The sequence below is a fragment of the Heloderma suspectum genome, chromosome 2, assembly GCF_057233095.1.
Source record: "Heloderma suspectum isolate Gila_16-S chromosome 2, 16-S_ref, whole genome shotgun sequence".
Taxonomy (NCBI): domain Eukaryota; kingdom Metazoa; phylum Chordata; class Lepidosauria; order Squamata; family Helodermatidae; genus Heloderma; species Heloderma suspectum.
The window spans coordinates 178,839,913-178,866,207 of NC_139459.1; the positions used below are offsets into that span (position 1 = coordinate 178,839,913).

At 44.4% G+C, this 26,295-nt stretch overlaps 1 protein-coding gene across 22 annotated transcripts in view; it reads left to right on the plus strand.

Annotated features, from left to right (window-relative positions):
* Positions 1 to 26,295, plus strand: part of HDAC7 (histone deacetylase 7) — a 242,137-nt gene that overhangs the window by 54,362 nt on the left and 161,480 nt on the right. For 3 of the 22 annotated variants that reach the window (XM_084836481.1, XM_084836486.1, XM_084836487.1), the window contains exon 3: positions 344 to 16,927. The exons of 14 other annotated variants lie outside the window; for them this stretch is intronic. Coding sequence is in view for 1 of the 8 variants with exons in the window: in XM_084836477.1 (XP_084692603.1) it covers positions 24,218 to 24,259 (42 nt within the window). In the remaining 7 variants the exon portion in view is untranslated. Of the gene's footprint in view, positions 1 to 343; positions 16,928 to 23,463; positions 23,606 to 24,217; positions 24,260 to 26,295 lie in introns of all 22 variants that reach the window. 5 more of the 22 variants (XM_084836484.1, XM_084836494.1, XM_084836485.1 and 2 more) reach the window with 3 other exon arrangements.

The window sequence follows — 26,295 nt, forward strand, 5'->3', positions numbered from 1 at the left end:
AGTGGAATCTGTTTAAGCATCCAGCTGTCGGTCATCAAATACTGAGTAATCAAGAGATGTGTGAAACTGCTCATGGTTTCATTTCATGCTCCCCTCCCTGAAAGGAGGATATTTTAGGAGGTAAGCTCTAAATACAGTGGGGCGAAAAAGAAAAGATCAAATGGAGGCTAGGTTTAATAGTGGTGGGGTGGTCACTTCTGAATCACCAACAAAAGAGGAAATGCATCACCAAAAAAGAGTACAAAACAGGAAAGGAATTCGCATATGCTAGTTTGTATGTATACTTGCAAATTTAGAAATAATTGTTTTAGTTTGAACAGGAATGCAGTATGTTTCTCCACAGTGTGGACGACTGTGATCTGCTGACGTGAGTGCCTGCCTGTTCGGTCTGCTGCCCAGGTGTTAACTGTTGATGGACAACAGTTCTGCAGGGTTCTTGATCTTTAAACCAGAATTGGACAGGGCAGCCCTTCATATAGAAGACACCTTGAAATAGAGGACGACTCTCCGGCAGCCCTTCAAGTTGAGGACTGTCCTCTGTAAAAGAGGGCACATGGCTGCCCTAGACCATGATAGTCTGGGGTGCAGCCTGCATATTCAACCATTGATAATATATTTCTAAGCATTGGATACTTTTGACAAGGGAAGGAGAATAGCCACTTCCTTCTTCTGAACGTATGTGGACATCTGCTTAGCTGATGTTGACTGTTCCCAAGATCTCCCTCCATCCCTGAACACCACAGATGTCAGCTTATTTTAAACCAGGTAGGAACAACAGATGACCTGCAGGCCAGATCTGGTCAACAAGACCATTTTTTCTAGCCCCCAGCTGCCCTATGTAATCTTGTGCGTGCGTGTGTGTTGTGGTGGTGGTGAATTCTCCACACTTCACTGTTAGAAAAAGGAACTGATATTCAAAAGCAGCAGGGAAGATTTATTTATTTATTCATTTCATTTCATTTCATTTCTGTACTGCCCAATAGCCGAAGCTCTGGGGGGTTCACAAAAATTAAAACCACAAAGCACAGCATAAAACAATATAAGATAGAAAAGCTTAAAACTACAATATAACGGTACAAGCTAAATAAAACCTAGCAGCAGTGCAGAGATTTAAAATACAGTTTTCAAACACCAAAGCTAAAAGACTAGGAAGCTAAAATGCTAAAATACTAGAGAGAATTAAAAGGTCTTCACCTGGCCCTGGAAGGAGAACAATGTAGGCGCCAGGTGAACCTCTAGATCAAGGGTGGGGAACCTCAGGCCCGGGGGCCAAGTCCTGCCCTCTTGGGATCCTCAGATGGCCATGCCCCTTCCCCTGGCCCCATCCCGCTTTCCAGATTAATTCTGTGAGCATTTTTCAGGTTAGGAAACTATACAACTTGCGTAAAGCAGGGCTGTAGAACGTCAGGCTTGTGGGGCCAAATCTGTCCTGTCCCAATGTGGTACTCAGGGGTTCCCCAGAAGGCCATGCCCACTTCCATGGGCTCTGCCCCCTTTCCCTCAACCACCGATCATTTGGTGGTTTCCCTGCTTTTGTGCAGTTTTTCCCCTCCATTTTAAAGGGTTGAAAGGCCTAAGGCACAATTACTGGCAGTAAATGCTTTCAGCTAAAATACGTGGTCATTTTGGCACTGCCGCTTTTGCCTGTGGCCCTGGCCACCACTGGAATGCAGCCCCCGAGAGCTTCTCCAAAATGGAATTCAGCCCCTGGGCTGGAAGGGGTTCCCCATCCCTCATATAGATAGTCTACATATTAATACTACATCTCATTTTTGGGTCTTGTATCCAGAATGTTCGAGCACATCTGCACTGTGAAACCCTTACAGCTAGCTGGTGCCAACTTCAGGTTCCACATGAAATTGTGACTTTACAGAACAGCATGCAGCAGTTTTCAACACACTCTTGCTGTTTTGTATGTGAACCTGCTAGAAATTTGTGGGGATAGGGGAATTCTGCTTGCTTCTCTGGGACTATTCTATTATTTATTTGTTTGTTTGTTACTATCTCTACAGCAACCTTTTTGCCAAAAGGCCACCAAGAATATTCACAAGAAATTTAAAATAAAACCACAATGACCGAACCGAACACCTCCATTAGTAAAACATTAAAACAATAAGGGTGCAATCCTATGCGTATTTAGACAGAAAAAAGTCCTACAACTCCTAGCATTTCCCTGCCAGAGTTATAGGACTTTTTCTGTCTAAACATTCATAGCACTGTGCCTTAACACACCAAAAATAATGTGAAAGAGTGGGTTAAAGAGAGATGAGCCTTCCAAGCACTTTTTAGCCATGTAAAGCTGTGAGTATTTCTTTATGAAGATATTTTAAAATAAATAATTGTATTTATTCTTTTGCAATTACAGAGGAAACTCCCAGGAAATAAAGGAAAAGATTTCATCTTACATTAATTCATAAACACAAATGATAACAAAGAAGTGTTATAAATATAAACTCACACCAGTTAAATGGCCACTGACATTAAATAAGGTTGTACAGAATCCTAAACTTTACTGTTATAATATAAAATAAAGAGACTTGGTTTTACTGATCGTCCCTCTCTGACTCTAATCGTATTAATTAATTTCATCATCGAGGCCATATCCCAAACGCTGATACACCAGTCATCAGTTGTTGGATTAATTCTTTTTTAAGCTTTTGAAAAAACAACAACGCTATCAGTCGTTAAAAAAAAATGGCAGTGCATATACCCCCTTGGTATTTTAAAAGGAAACAAACAATTTCCAGTTGACATTTGCAAACCCGTCTGATTTTTCACAGAAGCTTCGTGCAGGGTATTCTATGAAGGGAGTATCATGCAGCGGGTCAACGGCAGCAGCGAAAGAACGCTGCCTGGCCTCACTATGATAGTTAAGGATGAGTCAATCTTTTTTTCCCCTTTACATAGGGGAAAGAATGCTTTCTGTCTTAGAAACCACAGGAAAAAAAAACCCTTGAAGAAATGGTTTAAAATACAAATAAACAGAGCAAGCCTGCATCAGTGACTGTTAAATGTTATTTCTATTCAGTTTATAATTTTTTACTCTAAAAAATAGAGAAAGATACACCCACAACATTTGCCACACAGTAGAAAGATGTCAGTGAATTATTATTATTATTATTATTATTATTATTATTATTATTATTAGCTATTCTTGCTATTACTGTTATTAATGTTAATTGTTACTGTTATTAATAGTAATAATAATAAACGTCCTGCAGCTTGGTATCCTTTAAATATCTCATTCCAACATTAGATAAATAGTTGTGTGTACTTATAAAATAAAACATTGGAAATCCACTCTGCTGTGCAGCTATCCAGCCTTGATGTTCAGGTTTTATTCTGCAAGGTCCATATGTCCAGAATGCTATAAGAATGTCCATATGCTATATATATATATATATATATATATATATATATATATATTGTATTCGCCTAATATTTCAATTTGCCACTCATTTATGATACGTCCTATCAGAACACAGTCGGTATATGGATTAAAGTAGTGTTGTGATGCTGTTCTTATTATTCAAAGAGGAGAAACCCACCTGGGTAGTATTTGCCTGGAGAAATGGGTGATTTGGTTGCTCTTGTCTAAAGCTTCCTTGAAATGAAGTTTGAGTCAAACCATCTGCCAGGGTCTGGACTAGAATAGCCACATGCATCGCAGGGAAAAAAGAGATTATGCATAGCCAAATAAGAGGACACAGATTTGCATAAAACATGCATATGCTAATTTTATGTATAGATGCAACCAAACTGGTTGGTTAAAAGCCTCATGTAGAAAAGCCCTTTATCTTTAAACTGGACTTGGAGTGGACAGCCCTTTACAGTCGTCTGTAAAGTAAGACAAATGGCCACCCTAGGACTGTAACTAGTTTTGTTTGATCCAACAAAGTTGCTGAAAGGTTTCTGGTGACCAGAGAGGATTTCCTTTTTCTTTTGCATTCCAGAAGCTGTGTTAAGACTAGCACTGCTTGCCTTTGTGCTTACTTTTGTGCCCCCCTAATAACTTTCTGGGCCTATACATTTAAAAAATCCAATTGTAACAAAGTGTCCCTCTCTCCCAGATGAAACATACTCTGTGAAGTTTGCCTTGAGCTTCCGTCTTCTAAAGGAAGAGTGAACATGATGAAATAGTGTATAATGGGCAACTCCTACCCCCGAACCCAGCACCTATTTAATAGGGACAGTACCTGCTTTCTCACCTTGGGTGTGTCTGAAGGGCAGTTTTCTACATTCCCAGTTTGTACACTCCAGCAGAAGTGTGGGAAGCATCTTTAGATATGCAAACTACCTTTTGGTGTGGGCACACATGCACCTTGGAATTACCTGTGGGGATTGTGTGTCTGATTGTGTGTTTTGCCCCAACCAGTGCAAAAGTTAATATGTATCCCCACTGCCCTCAAATAGGGTTACTTTTCTCAAACCCCAATTAACAGTGCAATCCTATATATGTCTACTTGGAAGTAAGTCCTGTTGAGTTCAGTGGGGCTTGCTCCCATATAAGTGGGCATAGGATTGCACCCTATGGAGGAAAGGATGGAATAGCTGCACAATATATTTTGATTGGTAGGAGCTGTCCATCTGGAAGCACCCATTGACTGCAATGACATGACATCACATGTCTGCAGTAAGGGAATGTTACTGGGAGACACAGAGTTGGCAGCAGTCGTGTGATCAAGGTAGTGCTTTGCTTAGCCCTTTGTTTTGGCAAGTAAAGTTGAGGAATGGTTGACGCAGTTGAAACATTTATATATTTAGCAGATACTACAGGAATGCAAATAACAGCTTAAAGGATTTTGTATAAATGTTTTTGGTATCTGCATTTTATGGCTTGTGTATTTTCATTATCTGTTTTGGTTATTTTTAAATATTTGGCCTTCAAGAGGGAGAGCCAATAAAGCCCAGTGGATTATCCATTGCTGGACCATTGCCAAGTAGACTGCAGAGAGCCCTCCAGTTTCAAACTCACAGATTAATTGGCAGGCAAATTTTAATCCACAATTAAAGCTTGAGCTGGCTCATCTGCTAATTAAATTGATCCAAGACTTTAACTCTAAAAAAAACACACGGATTCTTCCCCCCCCCTTTTTTCCCTTTTCCAATGTAACCAAAAATGGGAAAGAAAACAAACAACAAAAGAACAACAAAGCAAAAAAGAAGAAGAAATCTATTTGCAGTAACTGTTCACAACACCATTAATAACAAAATAAAAAAGAAAAAGTTTGACATTTGTTATTTCAAATGTATACATTAATATAAGTCCATATAATATAACAAGTCTTTATCTAAATGAGCATCCAGATGAAACGGACGACTGTAGGAGTTCAAATGTAGCAAGAGCAGTAAGATCTTCAGACCATTGGTTGATAGCTGGTTGGTGTTTATCCTTCCAAGCTTGAAGTATGAGTCTCTCTGCAATTGTAGGGGCTCTCAGTACCCACTTTTGCTGTCCATCTGTTCATCTCCATGTCACATTAAAAGCATGTACACCTGCAGTGATCACAGATTTTTCAAGAACAAAATTTATACCAGCGATAATAATGTCCAACCAGAAAGAAGCAACCACAGGGGATGCCCGCATCATATGCCTCAACGAGTCATTGTTTATTTGTTTTTGTACATTTTAGCCAAAGAGTACTTCCTTTTAGTAGGGTAACATGGCATTTTACAACCCCCCTCCCCGCTCCAAATTACAAATATTATAAATACATAAAAGAGGTTCATAACTAGGAAAAATGTTACCCCCATGATCTAACATACTGCTCTGAAATGTCAGGAAATGCTCCTCTCCCAATAGCTGATTATTCATTATTCTAAGATGCCAATAAACCAACATTGACATGTTTGTGGGTTCCACAAACCCTGTGGAAGGTGTCTGCCATTACTTGTTACATTGCCCTGTTATCCACCTCCCAAGAGACAGATGCCGTCGAGCCTATTAGTGAGGTCAGCAGGAGCAAATAACTTGTGGAATGTAAAATGCCTGTTGTACAGCTGTGATCATTCTGTTACCTATGGGGCAGCCTTCCCCAACCTGGAGCGCTCCTGGTGTGCTTTACTACAACTTCTGGAGGGCTGGACTACAATAGAGTTGTTGTAAGATTGTCATGGGGTAATAAGGAAGTGTAGCAACCTCCTTCAAATGCATCCTGTAGCTGCTCAGTCCGGAAAACTAGGGGAGGTTTGTAACTAGACACATTTTATCCTCACAATAACTTGGTGAATTAGGTTTGGCTGAGTGTTAGGGACCTGTCCATGGCCGCTTAGTAAGCTTCATGACTGTGTGTAAAATTTGAACCCACTCCTTCCCTGTCCAAGCCCGTCCATTTATCCACTACTCCACCACGCAGCCTGTCAGTGTTAGTATGTTTGGCTTATTCCAATGACATCACAGCAGTTCAGCCAATAGCTATTCCACAAACTGGAGCCCATGACAGCTCATCCTTTCAAGTTCCTGTAACATCACAGCAGCTTAGTCAGATGTAAGGTGGGGCTTTTGGACCAGCAGCTCAGTCAGTCAATGTGTTTCCTCGGGTTTTGTCTTTTTCTTACGTTCCTCTAACTTTGGAGTGGGGGTGGGATTTAAAAACAACAATAACAGCCACACACCTTATTTTGTCAGCAAATATATGTGTCCTATGCTTTAATTTGGCACCTCATTCCTGTCTCTACAGCTGTGCTAAATGGCCTAACAGCATGAGCTTTACATTCACTGTTAGTATATGGATAATTTTAGATTTCAGGACATGAACGTTGTATGGTGTGTTGTTACTTTTGTCATTTTCTGGATGCGCTTGTTAAATTATGGACAGTTAGCATCCCTCTGAAGAAGGCAGTTGTGTTGCCTAGGTTCATGCTTCGATAAACCAGTTAGTTTTGAAGGGCCCAATAAACTGGTCAGTTTGTAAAGTGGTAGATGCAGCTGCACACCAGACAGTTTGTTTCAACTGCCTGTTACCTTTTTTTCTGTCCGGCACAGTGAGTCCACTGCCGTGGCATTCCGATTGCTCATTCTCGGAGACCCGTTTAAGAAGCAAATCAAGTGTTTTTCGGATCCCGCTTCTAGCTAGGTGTTGTTTGCCAGCATTTGTGGTTTTACAATCACATTTTCCTATTTTCAAGGGGGTGGGGGGAGAGAGCGCGCGCGCGAGAGAGAGGTTTTTTTTTCTGTCTCCTGTTGTCGTGGGAAGGAGCTGTTTAAACAGCAGGGGAAAAGGTGACAGCAACAGACGTGGCTGGGTGCTGGTGCCAAAAACGTCAGTGCTAGAGGCCCAATAATAAACCTCATGGCCTGTGCCTGCTTTCTCTTTTCAGTATGGGCACGCAGTGCCCAATCAGAACAACAGCTTTTAAAGCAAGTACTGACACACGTGTGCACAGACATGGAGTCCTTGGCCCTGTTGGGCAGATGTCAAGGCTAAGCATAGTCAGGCACTTGCTGAGGGCCCACACCTCAGCAGGGGCCCACTGACAAGAACTCTGTGGACCTCCTCCTCCTCTTCACCTGCTCGCTCGCCTGCCTCTTGCTCTGGCCCAGACAACAGCGATGGTGAGAAGGAGGAGCAGTAGGTGATACTACCTACTCGCTTAGTGACTCCCTGTCATGCAAGCAAGTGGTAGTGATGATGAGAGAGAGGATGAGGAGCAAGAGCGGCTGGGGACAATGGTGGTGAGAAAGTGGACTCACTAAGGGTGGGCCCCCTTAAAAACCTGGACCTGGCACTGCTGCTGGCATCGGAGTCCAGTCTGTCTGGTACTAACCCATGATCCGGGCCAGAGGTGGCCCAAGACATTTTGCTGCCTGAGGCGAAGGACAGGATGCCTCCCCCTCACATTCCATGTACAAAAGCAAACTGGACTGGCAGTTGAATCTTTCTTCAGCTGACAATGGGACAGCATCTTCCACTGCACCTGAAGGCAGCAGGCTCACTTAGGGGACACAGGGCAGGCTGCATGTCACACAGGTCTCTTCCCCAGTATCTTGCTGCTATCTCCCAACATCTGCTGCCTGAGGTGGCTGCTTCATTCTGCCTAATGGTAGGGCCTGCCCTAATCAGGGCAGTGGTGGAACTGGGGCAGCTTCATCGGGCATCTCCACTTCCACCATGCTTGAGTTCAATTGTGATGGAAATGCTTGCACTTGACGAAAGGGAGAAACTGGCTTTTCTGTATGCGATAAAGCCCTTCAGTGCTGCAGACAGCGTAGCACTCTTGATTGTGCCTGGCCTAACAGCAATCCTGTGAGGTAGGCCAATATCCCCACCCCACCTCCCTACTCACACACATGAAAAATAGATGACGTAATGACTGGGAAAGAATAGCTTGGTCAGGCAACTCTGCCTGTGATGAACGTGGATATCGAATGTGGTTCTCCCATATCAGTCCCTGATGCTCTGTGTGAGTTTTGTTCAAAAGAGCAGGGCTCTCCTGGGGGGGGGGAACCCCCTTTTTGCTGTAAAATTGCAGGCCCTCCCTTGTCAAGCACTTGCCAAGAGAGTGGGAGGATTGCATTGTGCACAATATTACAGGCTGCCTCCTCTGCACTGGCTGCAGACCCTTTAAAAGGGGCAGACCACAGCAATATATGGAGTGTGGTCCTTTCCATTACTTGGCAAGCTAGCAGGGGTGGATCACGCACACAGATGCTGCGGCCTCCTTCAAAGGAGGCGACCATTTCCACCCTTGTTCTTGTGCTCTTTTGAAAAATTGCCAAAATGGGGAGAGGTGAGTTTTTTGTTTTTTACAGGAGCCCCGCCATTTCAGGTCAGCAGTACTTAAGGAGTTGAACCCAAAGATTCCATTCTGCTGGTGGAGTGAGCATTCCACTTTGCACCCCATCCAGTCTGTCCCTTGTTGATGCTGGCAAATGGGGATACAGCTCTGTCTTGGCTCAGGCTGGATGCCTAGGATGAGGTCTGTGCACAGATGGACTGTGTGTTGCAAGTGAGGTGCACTGAAAAGTCCCAGGCTCCATGTGTGTGAATCCCATGGCTGGCAAACACGCCCAGCCCTGTGTCCCTGCTCAGCAAAAGCACAGCTTTCCCAGCATAGCTGGTATGGTATTGTGCAAGGCAGGGCATGAAATTGCAGCCCTGATTTCTCTCTTGAACTATGCATCAGCGAATAATAACAACAGCAACAACAACAACAACTGTTTTTAAAAAACACCAACCATTCCTAACCATTCCTGCACTCTCAAGTCCACACATTGCAGGCTGCTCACCTGTCTGGCAGTTCTACCTTTCCCTGACCTGTATGGGGAAAGCAACCAAAATAATACCGGGCAGGGTGGTGGGGAGACATTTAACACACATTCCAGAAAATTCGAAAGGTATACAGGAATAATAGATTTTGGTGACTGTATGAGGAAACTGCTGACGAGGCGTGCTGGTCAGATGCTCTCCATTTTTCAGGATTTGTAGGCTTTCAAAGCCCCACTGAGCATACAGCTGTGGCTTTGCAAGCAGAAGATCTGAGATTCTGTCCCCAGCATTTATTTATTTAGTTGACTGATTGATTGATTGATTGATTGATTGATTAAATTTATTAATCGCCCATCTGGCTGGTCACCCAGCCACTCTGGGCGATGTACAACAATAAAACAGTTAAAACAATAAAATTCTACATTAAAAACACCATATTTCTAAAAATACCCTAACCCACCCCAAATGCCTGCCTGAATAACCACGTTTTTAATGCGTGGCGGAAGCTCATTAAAGAGGGGTCATGGCGGAATTCCCTAGGGAGGGAGTTCCACAGAGTGGGGGCCACCAGAGAAGGCCCTAGAAGCATCTCTAGGTAAGGCTGGGAAAGAATCTCATCTGAAGCCCTGGAGAGTTGCTGCCAGTCAATGTAGACAATATTGAGCTAGTTGGAGCAAAATGGTCTGACTCTGCATAAGGCAGCATCCTGTGTTTCTATCAAGCTGACTTTGCTAATCTCTTAGCCTCAGCTTCCTCACAGGGTTGTTGTATATTGGGATCACCCCCATGAATCTCACCCTGACTTTCTTGGGGGAAGAACAGGATGCCAGTATAATGAATACATGGTAAACAGTTACGAAAATATATACATGCACCTCTTGAAGACGATTCAGCATGTGCAGGATGAGGCTTGCCTGTCTCCTAATTAATTCTGGGAAACACAAGTACATATATGGTATTTCCCAGTATTAGTTAGGATATTACATTATATAGCCAATACCAGCCTTCTCCAACCTGGTGCCCTCCAGATGTTTTGGACTACGACTCCCATCAGTCCCAGTAAGCATGGCCAATGGTCATGGATGATTGGAGCTGGAGTTCAAACATCTGAAGGGCACCAGTTTGCAGCAGGCTACATTATGCCAACTGCTCTGGCTACCAGTGGGCTTCTAGGCCCACTTTTGGGTGGCCAGGGTTATTTAAAGTTCTTCCCAGCTTGAGCCCCACATATTTTAAGGGGCAGCATTATGAGTGTCTCTGATCAGAAATAGATTCCACTGAGTTAGTTCAATGGGACTGACTCGCAGGTGAGTGTGCTTAGAACTAAAGCCTTGCAGTTGCAGTTCTACGCATGCCTGCCCAAAAGGAAGAGCCATTAAGTTCAATGGGGCCTAAGCCAAGGAATATGTGCATAGGATTGTGGCCGTAGAGACTGCCTTTCCCTATATCAGATTAATTAATTACCTTTCTAATCCTCCCAATAACTAATGTTCTCTGGGTGGATTACAAACAGTTCAAAAACCAAACTGCCATATAACAATTAAAAATATAAAATGCAATACAAATATTTAAAAGGATAAAACACAATATAATGCAAAACAATAAACAGCACAGGAGACTAGGCTCTAGGTTATTATTCTAGGGTTATCTGAGGGTTGTTTCACCCTCAAATAACCCACAACACCTGGGATCGCATGACATGACAAGCTGTGGCATGCCCCTGCCACTGTTTGCTTATTCAAAATGGCGGCCAGTGTGCATCTTGGATCCCTATGGGTGAATTAAACCATGGTGGCTTACTGTGAGGTGTGAACCAGGTCACTGAAAGCCTGTAAGATGGCTGCTTACACATTGCCAAAAAAGAGGAATTGCATCACCCTCCAAAAGGACACATATAAGAGCACTCTGCCCCACTGCCATAACCAACTGGCCATTCTCCTGTCTTGAGGGACATTGCCTGCCTTGTGCCCCCTAAGTTAGCCTGCTGCCTTCAGTTGCAGTGGAGGGTGCTGTCACCTCACCAGTGTGGAAGTAAGATTCAACGGCCAGTCCAGTTGGCTTCTGTAAACAGAATGGAGGGATACCATCTTGGCTCAGGCAGCAAAAGGTCTTGGGCTGGCCCAGCTCCCCACAAGCTCCCTGATGTGGGAAATTAAAATGGTGGCACTGACTGCTGGGCCAGAAAAAAAATAAAAATAAAAGCAGGGCAGGCATCAGAGGTGGGTGCTGCTAGGACACTGGGGCCCTGGAATCTCTGCCTAGGGATGCTGGGTTCTGGTGCTGGCACTGTTGGCCTGGCTTATTAGGGGTCTGCATGCACAAGTGTGAATGTGCGCCACAGTGCATTAGAATCATTTTGAACCACTCTGGGCCCCTTGCAGTCCAGTGTCTACTCAGAAGCATGGGACATAGTGCCAGAAAACGTGTGCATAGAGGATTACAGCTGTAATTTCCTACCATCGCACTCCCCACCTGGGTTCACAGATAGCAAGCGGCATAAATCCATTCTGGTTGGGACTTAAACCGCCTGTGCACGGCTCAGAAAGCAGTGAGCAGGTGAGGGAAAGCCACGAGAAGCATCGCAGTGCTGCATAAGGAACGGCTACGGTGATTCTATCTGACCTATTTATCTCTCTGCCCCCACAAGCTGTTTATCTGGGAACCCTTCCCATGCTTTCGTAACCCTGCTGGGGACCATTTTCCCTCCTACACCCAGGTGCGAAAGGGCAGAGCTGAGAATCAGACCTGCCCACGTCACCTCGCTCTGAGAAGATGCCGTAGATTAGCCCAGCCCAGCAGCGTGTATATATATGGCCATTTATAGCTTGCTTGATCTGCTGGTTGTTGCCTTGTGCTCTCCCACTGGGCTGGGTAGGAGGCAGGTTAGGATCTCTGCTAGTGGGTTGCTGGGTGATTTACAGTAAGATCAGTGAGGGTTTCCTGATTTCTAATTGTTTAAAAATAGAAGAAATGAAAAAGCTTTAACAAATAATAGCAATAACAACAACAATAATAGTAATAATAGCTCAGATGTAGATTTTTCATCCCAAAATAGGGCTTATGGGGAGCACTTGGTAATTGGCTTCACCCCGAGCCACCATTTTTGCATCTGGCTCCTCCTCCAAGCCCCTATTTTGCACCGTGATCCAGCTGGAGGACGTTGGAGCTTTGGTTTAAAACAAACCAAACCAAAACATAGATCCCACAAGCCTGACATCTGTCCCTACCCCCTGTGCCGTATCTCTTTAAGGGTCGCTCTCCAAGGCTTTGTCTGTCAAAGCGCCAATCCGTGGGTCCATTTGGCCTTAGGATGTATGCTAGGGGTGCAGAAACTCAGGCCTGGGGCCAAATCCAGCCCTCCAGCATTCCTCACATGAGCCATCCCCCTTCTCCTGGCCATGCCCCCTTTCGCTGGCCGCCAATCATTTGGTGGTTTCCTGGCTTTTGCATCGGTCCCCCTCCCCCAATTCTAAGAGGTTGAAACGCCCCTCCTAAGCCTTAGTTACGGGCAGGAAGAGCCTTAAGCTACAATGTGTTGGTATCTTTGGCCCTACCCCCTTTTGCCTTCTGCCCCGCCCACCACTGGAAGGTGGCCCTCGAGAGCTTCACCACAATGGAATCCGGCCATCTGGTTCTGCACCCCTGATGCACGCCATACATTGTATAGCATCAGCATCTACAGCAGAGGTGTTGATTTTGGGGTTGCCCGTTGACATTGTTCCTGGTTGGAAAAATGCGCAGTTCTCATGAGCCTTCCCTGAACTGGACTTAATTTAAGGGCAGAACTTTATGCTGGCAAGTGCACATTTCCCAAGTGGACCTCCTTAAAAAAAAAAAAAATTCCTGTGGGTTGCAGCCTGGAGATTGCACAATGTGCTGGGGTGAATCACATTCCTATTCCCCGATCAAAATAGCATGCTTTCTTTCACAACTGTGCTGTCCGTGTTGAAGAAAGGGCCGGATCTCAGCACTTCCCCCTCCAACAGTGCCGTCCCCAGCTGGCATTCTAAAAATGGCCCCAGGCGGTCCCGCTTTGAGGTGCGGAGAAACCCACTTCTCTCGTGGCTTTCATAGAGAGAAGAGGAACTGGGAACTTTGGAAACTTGCACTAGAATAAACTGGTTTGCCTTCCAAAAATAACCCCCAATGCCCTGACAACGAATAGGGCGGAGGAGGGTGGCTCTCTGGTGCAACTTCCCGCCCTTGTCATCAAAGGATTAGATGCCAAGCCTTGGTAGCGATTGCGTTACTGATAGGCTCTGCAAGCCTGCTAAGGATTGCAGATAAATGAGTGGGCAGATCTGCCACCTCTTTCCTGGCAGCATTCCTGTTACCTTGCATGACAGGCAGAAATTCAACTGGTGAAGGTTTCCCTGACCTGAATCTGCAATTTATTGACATCATTATTTATTACATTTATATCCTGCCTTTTTTCCTCCAAGGAACCCAAGGCAGCTTACTTAATCCTCCTCTCCCTTTTTATCCTCAGAAGAACCCTGTGCGGTAGGTTAGGCTGACAGTCATTGACTGGCCCAAAGTCATCCAGAGAGCTTCTTGGCTGAATAGGGACTAGAACCCAGATCTCCGGAGTCCCACTCCAACACTCTCGCCACTACACCATACTGGTTCTCCAATGGTCCAAGTGATTTATTTTGTTTACATATCATTTATACACCACTCTTCCTGCAAGGAGCTCAGGGTGATGTTCATGATTCTCCCCCCCCACCCCCCATTTCATCCTCACAACAACCCTGTGAGGTTGGTTAGGCTGAGAGTGACTGATCTGACGTCACCCAGTAAACTTCCTGGCTGAGCAGGGGTCCAGTCCAGCACTCTTAACCACTGTTGTTGCTATTGTTAAACAATTGGGAATCAGAGAAGAAACCATGTCCAGTTTACTGCAAATCATTCAGTGATCTACCAGTGGGTCCCCATCTACCTTCTGCTTACCCCTGGACTAGGGCAGTTTTGTATGACTTGGGCCCAGGCTACCTGAAAGACCACCTTCTCCCATATGAGCCAGCATAAACATCTTCAGGAGAGTCCGGTCCTTCGGTACCACCACCTTCAGAGGCACGTTTTTTGGTGATGCAGGAAAGGGCCTTTTCAGTGTCTGCTCCCAGGCTGTGGAACTCCCTGCCATGGGAGGCTAGGTTGTCACCCTCTCTGCTGTCCTTCTGCTAGCAGGCAAAGATGTTTCTATTCAAACAGGCCTGTGACGTGTAAGTGGGTTGGTTGAGTTTGATGCTGTTTTTATTCTGTTATTGTTGTGCTTTTAATGCATTTGTTCTATTATGGTTTTAATCCAATTTTATTTCTCTGTGATTGTAAGCCGCCTTGAGTGGGCACCCAGAAAGGTGTCTGGGGGTGCATTGGTACCTGAGTTCAGTCTCTCGGCCACTATGCTACACACAGCTCTAAGTTGTTGTGATAATTATACAATTGGCACAGGGAGTGTCTAATTGTTGGAAGAGGGGGGTGAGGCTGTTTATGATTAAAGCCCATTTGTGCAAATTGTGATGGTTAGAGCCCTTCGTCAATGATACACAAATGTGGCTTGAAGAAGGAAGCGATGAGTGGGACTTGCAGTGTGTGTGTGTGTGAGAAAGAAAGAGAGAGAGAGAGCAAATATGATGAATGAACCATGTTGGCTTTTCTGAGAAAGAGCCATTGGCCATAAAATAAAAAAGCTACCATACCGTGGTTTATATTGTTTGAGGCACAGGGAGTATGTTAACATTTCCATCAGTAAATGATGTAGAAAGTAGGTCAGAGAGGCCCTAACTATATCCAGATCGCTTGAGAAGAATTGTACTGCTGCACATAGAAGAATTGTACTGCTGCGTAAGATGACTGCCTTATTATAGTTCTATCTCTTCAGCTGGAGGAATCAGACAATCATTTTTTTAACGTGTCAAAAGGTGACATAGTAGAAGCATCACTTTGCACGGCGTATCATGATGCTCATTTCTTCTGTCTAGCTGTCAACTTCAGCTAAAATGGTTTGGTGTTTCTTGAAGCTCTGTGAAAACCTGGGGACAGAGTCTAGAGACAGACAATGACCTGATTTGGATGACATGACAGCCCACCTTGGGTTAATTATCCCTTGGAGCATTGTAGTGTGTGCTGTTCACCATTCTGAACGTGCAAGCCCTGGTGGGGATTGCCATGTCTTATTGTGTTGTCGGAACCTGGGCAGTTATTTGAAGATTAAACAACCCTCGCAGAATCTATGGTCTGTTGTAGGGTTGTTTAACCCTCAGATAACACCCCTGGCTGGGTTCACACCACACACAAGCTATGGCACCCCCCAGCCAGGGCTTGCACATTCATAATGGTGGGCGGCATGCACTGGAGCGCCTTGTGGGCAAATTAACCCATGATGGGCTGTCAAGTCATGCGAATTGGCCCAATGTTTTTTAAAGAAAGTTGAGAAAATGGTTTGCTTCCCCCCCCTTTTTTTGCCCCCCATCACCTCCTGGTCAAACAGGTTTAGCAGGTTTTTGGAATGGCAAAAACCTGCAAAACCTGATTACCAGAGGCAAAAATGGAATAAGTATGTGTATCGGGGGGGGGGGGATACCCTATCATCCATTTTGAGGCAGAGGTGATAGTGAGAAGTGAGTTACACTGTGGGCAGCAAGGAGTCTATCATGTTACCTTCACCTCTCTGAAAATGCACTACACCTTTTTTTGCTGAGTGGTCTGTACAGTATCTGATGATGAAGGGAAATTTAGAGTGAACATGTTGCTGGTCCTCAGTGATGCAACTATGTCTCCAGGATGTCCATTGAAGGATGGACTTATGAAGTGTTTATGATTTGAAAAATGAGTGTAACGTTCTTTAAAGGAGGTCTTTCCACCTTGCTACAAGGGAGTAGAGCTGTAGAGTCTTGATTCTCCCAAGACAGAATATGGTATGTTGTTTGTATAATCCTATTGTTATATTCGAAGCTTTGGGCCTGATTCTATATAACACTATCAAGTAGAGGAAAGGAACCCAATTGCAGCCCTTTTGAAAGGAGCAGAAAGAGGTGATGTCTTATCCATTTTTCAGCAGAGCAGTTGAACACAGGCTCAGCTGAATCATGGAATCTGTAAGCTGGAATCTAATGTAGGACACATCTGCAATGCAAGCAAACTTGCTTCTTTCTGGTTTTGATTTAGTCTGGGTTCCAATTGTTTAGGTGCTGCTTTTCCTCTAGCCCTCACAGAGTTTCCATTCTGAAACCGTAGCCTATGTTTTTACAGCATTAGTTTATTTGTTCTGGGGGCGAAAGGGCTGTGCGTGACAACTAGGGCTGCCAGCTCCTGATCCAGAAATGGCAGTGGTTGCGCTGAACTGCTCAGGTGACATTATACAGCAGGACTAGGCAAGCTGGTGCCCTCTAGATGTTTTGGACCAGAACTTCCATAAGCCCGAACCAGGAGGCTGTGCCAGAGTTTATGGAGCAGGGTCTTTTCCACTGTGGCACCATTGCTGTTGTAGAAGAGAGGCCCACCTGGCTACTTCAGTGTATAGCATGGCTGGCTGGGGGATGCTGGGAGTTGTAATGACCAACACATCTGGAGGGCACAAAATTGGGGAAGGCTGTTTCAGACCCTGTCATTAAAACCTTTTTCTTCCATCACACTCTTAGTTTTGCTTTTTACAGTGCAATCCTATGCAGCTCTACTCAGAAGTAAGCCCTACTGAATTCAGTGATACTTACTCCTAGGTAAGTATACATAGGATTGTAACCTTAATAGCCATTTGAATGTTAGGGTTTCGACTAGAGTAGGATGGTTGTTTATAATCCCTTTTTCTTTGCTTTAGATCATATGAAATTTGTACTCTGCTTTGTTATTGATATTTTTTATTAGCACTTCATTGACAATTTTAGTTTTTTTTGTTTAATACAAAATAATAGCAACACTCCCTTTCCCTCTTGTGAGTTTCATTGCTACTCATACATAAACATATGTGGTGCTGTTTAATCTCGTAATGGAATAATGTTTTAGTTTTAGACTGCGGTTTTTGATATCTGATCTATTGCGTATTATAGTTTTGAAGGAAGTTGCCTTGGGATGGTGTTGTCATATATATTTTTGAAATAATAATAATAATAATAATAAAGATCCATCTAAACATATTGATAATTTCATGTTGATATTTTAATAACATGAGAGGAACTGTCCTGGATCAAGCCAAAATCCGGCATTCTGTTCCCACAGTGGCCAACCAGATGCCTCTGGGAAGCCCACAGGCAGGATGTGAGTGCAACAGCACCCTTCCACCCATGTTCCCCAGTAACTGATATTGAGAGGCTGCTGATAATTCTGACTGCTTCATCCCCACCCCCACCCGCTTCTCAGCCTGCATTCCTGAATGCATTCACTATAAAGTAAGTCCCATTGAACACATGGAATGACTTCTGCATTAACATGCATAGGATTGCGGGATTGTGCTCTTAATCCCCTAAGGGTGCAATCCTATGCATGTTTAGATAAGAAAAAGTCCTGCAAGTCCCAGCATTCCCCAGCCAGCCATGCTGGGACTTGTAGGACTTCTTTCCGTCTAAACATGCATAGGATTGTGCCCTAAACTACCTTGATTCCTCTCCTTGCCCAACCCTGGCAGTATGGAAGTTTGAAAAAGAAAGAATGAATTCTCTCTCTCTCTCTCTCATATTTATCTGTCATCTATATCTAATATTATAGATAGGTAGATAGATAGAATCCCCAGTGCAAATGCTGCAGCTAATTGTGCATGAAGGCAGTGATTGCACAGTGCCTAGTTTTTGAGGTGCTTTATAAATAATCCATATGATTATTTTGCTGAGTAGGGATTGCAGCTGCTCTTTCTTTCTTTTGACAATCATTTTGCTTCTGAGCAGAATGGATGCATTGGATGAATTAGCAGCACAGCACAGGATACCATCCAGAGAAGAAAAGAAAAAGTGCCCATAACAAGGCCATGGCAAAGACTGCACATTCACTTTCGCAATCAGGCCTCCTCCTTTCAGGCTTTTTTTTTCTTCATCCTGGAGACTACACAAGCCAAATGCCGCAGCATGATCAAGAGTGGTGGGGTTGGGGGGAGCAGCCCCCCAGCCTTCACCTTTTGAACTAGGAAGAGTGGAGAAGGATGATAGCGAAAGGGTTTGGATTTCAGTTCACAAAGCCTTTCCCCACCCCCTGTAATCCAGCCCCTTTCTTTGTAACTGTAGATCAGTGTTTTCCAAACTTCTGCTGACTGAGAGAACTGGAGACTCACCTAGGGACAGGCCAGTTAGTACCCTTCAGACATTTCGGACTACAGTTCCCATTGTCCCTGGCCAGTGGCCATGCTGGCTGGGTCTGATGGGAGCTGTAGTCCAAAACATCTGGAGAAGAACTAGCCTCAGAATAGCCATCCCCCCTGTGTTTCTGCATGAGCCGCCGTTCTAGGCAGGCCTCCTCTGCAGTGGTTAATTCCACAGCATTTCTGAATCAGGTGAGCTGGCAGTTATTGCCTCCTCCCACACCCCAAGCTGAGGCAACGCCGATGGATCTTTCGGAAATGTAGCAGGCAGCCTCCTCGGTGGAGAGGTGTGTGTGTGTGTGTGTGTCTAAATATCCTAATGTAATTAATTTCTCAGGGCACACAGCAGTTCTCTCAGTTAATTTCTCTCAGGGCACAGCGGGATTCTGGGAGTTGTAGTCTAAAACATCCGGAGGGCACCAGGTTACCTACCCCTGCAGTCGGTATTCAGCATTTTTGGATATTGCCTAATGTATATCCTGATCCCCAAATGCTGCCATCACATATGGTGGCAGGTTGGATGCATGGTCTCACCATATAGACCAGGGGTGCCTGATGCCTCCTGGGCATTTATCTGGTGCATCCACTAGAAGCCCACTAATGATGGCCATCACTTTGGATGGCTTTAAAAGGGGGGTTAGACAAATTAATGGAGGACAAAGCTATCAATGGCTACTAATCCTGGCGGCTATATTCTACCTCCAGTATCAGAGGCGGTATGCCGATGTACACCAGTGGCTGGGGAACATGGGCGAGAGAGTGCTGTTACACTCACGTCCTGCTTGTGGGTTTCCTGTGGGCAGCTGTTTGGCCACTGTGTGAACAGAATGTTGGACTAGATGGACCTCAACCTGATCCAGCAGGGCTCTTCTTATGTTCTTATGGCAGGACCTGCCTTTAGAGCCAGCCTTCTGTTTTGTGGATGCTGTTCCTTCGCATCTGCTAGCTCGAATCACAGCTTATACCATCCAGCCATGGAGGATGTTGAAGAAGAAACCAAGCACGTTCTTGGCCAATGTGTGCCTTTGCAGAGGGAGTCAGTGGGTTCCTTCAGAGCTGGACTGTTCCTTCCCAGGAAAAGAGAAGTGTAATTCAGTGGCCAGGGGAATCTCACGCAATGGTGTTTGTCCCTAGACTTTAGAGGCCATCTATGCATTGTGTCTGTCCCAAGGAGGAAGCTGGAGTAGGGCTTTGACTGATGGCTTCTCCTTCACTCTTCCGCCATAAAGCTTACCATGGCAGATGACATGGTCCTTTGGCCTAGTCTGGAGAGTTTCCACATCAGAGCTGTGGCTGGCTCAGGCATGGAAACTGTGCAGCAGGTTAAGAAATTGCAAGAAGGGCCACAGCTCAAGGGAAGAGCACATGCGTTTCATGTGAAAGGTCTCAGGTTCAGCACCTGCCACCTCCAGGTAAAGATGGGAAAATCCCCCTGTCTGAAACCTTGGAGAGCTGCTTCCAGTCCGTGTAGTAAACAATACAGGGTCTGACTCAGTGGGCCTGTTTGCACGATCATCACAGCCCACCCGCAGCCATGGTGGGACACGGGTGGGCGGTCATTTTGAATATTCAACCCTGGCGGGCATTTGCCATGTCAACCCAGCCCCAGCAGGGGTTGTTTGAGGGTTCACCCTACAACAGCCAATGGGTTATTTGAGGGTTGTTTAACCCTCAAACAACCCCTGCTGCCTGGGATAGGACGACATGACCAGCTGTGGCCAGGGCCTGAATAGGCAACCTGGTGCCTGCAGACACTGCAACTCATCATGGCTTAAAGAAGCCATGGTGGGCTGCGGTGATCGTGCAAAATAGGTCATTATAAGGCAGCCTCCTCAGTTCGTAAAATTGACCTTACTACGCCTTATATGCTCAGTGGCATAGACAAGTCATTTCCAGCTTCCTCCACAGGATAGAACAGGGGTGCATAACCTGCGGCCCTCCAAGGCCTTTACTGCAGCACTCTAAAAGTACCCTGACCCATCCGCTGCTGCCAAAGCCCCCCACCCTACCCACATGTGTGTGCGCACATTTCTCTCTCTCTCTCTCTCTCTCTCTCTGTGTGTGTTTCTGTCTCTCTGTATGTGCATCTCTGGGTATATGCATCTGGGTGTATGTGTATGCAGCCCTCATCTCTCAGCCCCCAAGCCAGCAACAGTTGTGGTCCTGGGGCCCAAAATGGTTGTGTACCCTAGGGAAAGACACAAAGGTTGACTGGCTCCCTTGACCATTCCTCACACTGTTTATACTGGAACTGTGCAGTTTTTTTCAAGCTTTGGGCCTACGGGAGGCTCTTTCCACATGGACATCCTGCTTCAGAAATGCTCTGTGCATGCATTTGCCACAGAAGCATTGTATGTTGCAGGGGATTCTGGGACTTGATCTCAATACACACTCATTTCACTCATTCACTGAGTGTGGTGTGGGGAGACCAAGTCCTGTTAGCCCCCCTTCATTTCATGCAAACTATGGTGGCCACTTATGCATCACTCAAATAGAGGAAATTTGAAGAGAAGAAAAACATTATTGCATGCATTATGAAGAGAAGAAAAAGAAAGAGGGCAAGGATGTGATAAATTTACATGTGCTAATCTACCAGTAGAGTTGCAAATTTGGAAACAATGCTGATAGTTTAAAGGAAATACAACCCATCTCACCAATTAGTGGCGAAGACTGTGACCACTACATGCCCTGTGTGCCTGCTGCTCATTCTGCTATCCAGTACTAATCATTAATGGGCAACTACAAGATTCCTCTCAGCTTTCCCTTTGTATGGTTCCTTATCTTTAAACTGGACTTGGACCGGACAGCCCTTTTAAGAGAGGACACTTTCAAACAGAGGACTGCCCTAAAGTTGGACATGTAGCCACCCCATGTAAAGTATGAGGTTACACTCAAACGAACAGCCAACACTCCCGTGGGAAAAGATTGTAAGTGGCCAAAAGCTCTCAGGGAAATCTTGTCTGCTGTTACTGACATTCTCCCAGAGGCACATGTCTCTATTTCTCCCTCACCTCTGCATTCATATCTGGGCAACAACTAGTCCACAAAGCACCAAGCCTCTCCCAGGATTTGTCTAAGGAACGACCAGTTACTACTCCCTACGCTAGTGGTTCTTAAGCTGTGACTCAGCCATACACACACACACACACACACACACACACACACACACATATCTGGGAGTGCAGGATACCTACATTGTATGTGTGTGTGCACATGCATATGTACATACATACACTCCAAGTTTCAGGAAGGGAGTGTGTGGATAGTGTAATTTTATAGTTTAGTCACTAGGTGGCAGTGGACTTAACTGTCTTTGGGTAGAGTCCAGACTTTCCTGTTGCTGTTCTCTCTTGTTTGAGAAAGGCAATATAGTTTGTGTCTTGCCCCCCTGGCAGATTTCCCAGGGCCTCTTCACCTCAACCTGATTTTGGGAGAAGAAAGCTCCGTTTTATTTGCATGAGCAAAGGCCAGGACTATGGGCTGAAGTCACATAGTGCAGCCACCCCCTGCTGAACCTAAGCAGGTTTCGGTCTGGTCTAGAGATGTGAGGGCCTGGAAAAAACCAGAAAAATTCAGGGGGAAAAGGTACCCCCCCCCCGGACCGTTTTTGTTTTTTTCTGAAAAATAGAATAGCTTTGGATTCTGAAATATTTTCTTTGAGAATTTAAGACAAGGTGTTTTGTTACCAAGCCTTAACTCTCCACCCCCAAATGATTTCTAAAATCTATGTAATAAGAAGACTTTTATAGAAAGACTAGAGATGTAAAATGTCTGGAAATAATGAAGCCATGGGGAAAAATGTTTTTAATCTCTTCTGTAAGATTCTCATCATAGCTGTTTCTTCCATTTCTTATTTAAATTATTGATCCAATGTATATTTTACTGATAGACATTTTGGGATGCTCGAAGTCATGCTCAGTTTCCCAACTTGTAAATAGAGTCATGTGTCATAATATGAAAGAAAATATATGTTCTTGACATTTTGGGTTTTGTTCTACTCAGTTCTGTGTTTCTGCACTTGTCTTCCTCTATCTCCAGTTCTTCCTGCTTCTTCCGGCTTCTAGGATGATTCAGATGTTTCAGGGACTACTTGCTGAAGTTCTCTCTGGTCAGATATAAATTAGGAATCTAAAATACGTTATGTGTAACTTCGTTTGCTCAAAAATTAATCATGTTTGGTATATTAAATAGTTTATTCAGACAATAATTACAAATTTACTGAGTTCACTTCTTAAAGTTTTCAGATATAATGATAATTTTATGAGCAAACTATGTTATACATAATATAACTTCAGGTACATAAAGGCTGCTTTATGTTCCTAAAGCAGCCTTCCTCAACCTGGTGCTCTCCAGATGTTTTGGACCACAGTGGCCAGCATTCCTGACCATTGGCCATTCTGCCTGAGGCTGATAGGAGCTGAAGTCCAAAATATTTGGTGGGCACCAGGTTGGGGAAGGCTGTCCTAAAGCAACAAAGTGACTTTAGGATCTGTAAAGAGTGCTTAAAAAATAAGCATTGCTTGTTGTTGTTGTTGTTCAGTCGTTCAGTCGTGTCCGACTCTTCGTGACCCCATGGACCATAGCACGCCAGGCCTTCCTGTCCTGCGCTCTCTCCTGGAGCGTGCTCAAGTTCATATTCATTGCATCCGTGATGCTATCTAGCCATCTCATCCTCTGCCGTCCCCTTCTCCTTTTGCCTTCAGTCTTTCCCAGCATCAGCGTCTTTTCCAGGGAGTTTTCTCTTCGCAAAGCATTGCTTATTTCCCCCCAAAATTTCCATTTTCACCCTGGAGAAATGGGAAACCCCCATTTTTTCCCCATGGCTTCAAAATTTCCAGAAATTTTACATCTCTAGTCTGGTCAGTGCCTGGATGGAAGACTACCTGGGAACCCCGTATATGCCGTCTCAAGTTCTGTGATGGAAGACAAGGGAAATGCATGTAAAAAATAAACACCGCTCTCTGTGTGTAGTTTTAGGAGGGTGTCTGCTCTATGCCGCTTCTAATGCCTCTATTGGATTAGTACGCCGTTCCACCAGTCGTTTCAGACAGCAACAGACCGTTCACCATTGTGCATGAGAATCTCTGCACAAAACAGATTGTTGGTTCTTAGGGTAAGTGAGACAAGGTATTATTTTATTTATTTATTTTTAACATCTATAACCCCCCCCCCCTTTCATCTCAGGATCTCAGGGTGATGTACACAACATCAAAATACAAACAAATCCAATATAAAAACCGTACAATTACACATTTTATTTTATTTTATTTTATTTTATAAAAAAAAACAATAACTCTTCAGCCAGCAAACAAAGCAACCATTGACTCAATTTAAAGGTAAAGGAAGTTCAGAAACTGGGTGACCAACCAGATGGGTGATTAATAAATTTAATAAATACATAAATAAGAAAGGGACCCGAGTTCAAAACATTCAAGAAACATGGCTGTATTTTTCTTTTCTTTTTCTTTTTACTTCTGTTTGTAAAGTAAGGGCCAAATGTTCCTAGCTGGACCATCCATATCAGAGCAAGGACTCCTCTGAAACTGACTGAGCTATTCCTGCCTCTATATCATCCCCCTATCCGTCCAATGCAAGTGCATTTGTCAAAGGATGGAAGAACTACCCTTGCAAAATGCAGGCTTGAAGATCAAAGTCTGTAATGTCATGGACAGCCTTGAGGCGGTGGGCCAGCAAAAAGTTTTCTTTCACATTTGTTTCCAAATAGGGGTAAAAGGGCAGACAATGGAACCGAGAAGAGATCCAGAAGGTGATGTTGGGGTGGAGGGGTGGCTGCATAGTAGAAACTACAATCTTATAGATATTCTATAGATATCATAGCATGGAGATGAAGTACCAGTATAAGGGAGAAGCATGGAATTATATTTGCACAGATGGCAAGAAGTTCACTATCTCTTTTATTCAGAGGTAATTACTGAGATTGCCAGCTGACCAGAAAACACACACAGCCAAACACATAAAAGGGCTTGCCTTTAAGAGGGCCTTTAAGAGCAGCTTGATCCTCAGAAGGTGAAGCTTTTCAAAACATGAAAGTAAGTGTCATCCCTTGCTAGTGCCTGTGGATCAAGCTGCTGTCAAAGACCCATGAAGAGAGACTGGTAAAACCCTATAAATTACTTTACAACTTATAACTGGTCAGTGTGTGACACTCCCCCCCGCCCCAGCTTAACAATGTTGGTATTGCAAGATAAGAATTGCAGGAGCATAGGAAGCTGCCTTATACTGAGTCAGACCCTTGGCCTATCTAGCCCAGTATTCTTAACACTGGGCTTCCCCACAGCAGGCTTTTTATCCTGCAACTTACTAGGGCTTCTGCATCCAGAATCTTTGTGGGATTAAGATTGGCTCCTTACACAGGCTGATACAGGCTTTTTTCCAGGACTTCCTTTGTCTGCAAGTCCTACATGTTTCATTATACAGCCACTAGATGATGCTGTGTTATAGCGGAACTGCGCAATTTCACACAGCCATTAAATCAGAGTAACATTTATTACTGCATGATCCCTGATCTTTTAAAAACCAGGATAAAGGTCGGAAAGCGTGGAAGACAGTCTGGAGGTTGACGACATTGGGTAAAGGACACACAAACTTCCATGAGCGTGCAATAAAAGCCTCGTGTAGAAATGGCAATTGGTTGGCAGCGGCTCTCCAGGGTTTCAGACAGGAGTTTTTCCCAGTGCTACCTGGAGATACTGGGGATTAAACTGGGTCCTTCTGCATGCAAAGCAGGCGCTCTACCACAGAACTACAGCACCTTCAGAGCAAGGCTCTGGAAGGAGATCATGCTAAACCACAGATTTTTTTTTTTTTTTAATGTACTGGAAGTGTATGATTGATGTGACCAATCAGACTGTGGGATCCTTTTAGCCCTCCTTCTCTTATGTTAAATATATTAAGCACTTTTATCCCATCTATTTTAGGGTGTGTGTGTGTGTGTAGCATGTACCTCTGTTTCCCCTGTTAAAATAAATGTGGTTTAAATGTGCTTAATGGGCTCCACATTTGTAGAATTGATTTGTAGGCCTGCAAGCTTTTCTTGGCTCAAGCAGTAGATTAAGGCTGTGCACTCCCAGGCTCCCTCCTAGGTAAATTATGTATAGAATTGCAGCCTTAGACCAGGGGTGAGCAGGACAGAGAATTATGAGTGTGTTGGAGGAAGGGCGGCATAACATTGAAATAAATAATAGGGAATGAAAAAGCAATACTGAAGATAACTCATCCTTCCTGCAGTGTGAGGTGGCTTTATTCAATTGTACATTCCATTTCTTTCAGTATCTGAAAAGGCTTCTAAACTGAGGTATTCGCACTATGCAAATATGTTTGCTTTTAATTGACCAATCAATCAATGAACTGGTGACAAGACAGATGACTAATCAGCTAAGGCTACTCTCCTATGCATGCTTATTAGTAAAGTCTCCCATTGAACTTAGCAGAACACTTCAGAATATAGGTTCAGGTTGTGTTAATAGCTGGCAGTCCTATTGGTCATGGTTACATTGATAATTGCAGCAGTTGATATAGCATGTAGATAGTCTACCTGAATAGACAGCTGTCAGGGACTTGCTGGTTCTGTAGAATAGTGGAAGTAATTATGGCTGCTGCCTTCCTGAGCACATCTCTAGGGAGTGCAAGTGGAGCTTCTGAGTAAACATGTGTAGGATCAGGCTATAAGTAAGCTTGGTAAAAGTTGGGGAAGGAAGGTGAAAGCAAACATCTTTTGTAACAAGTCATCTATATGTGTGAATAACAATTTTCAGTGGATACATTGGAACTGTAATTTTAGAG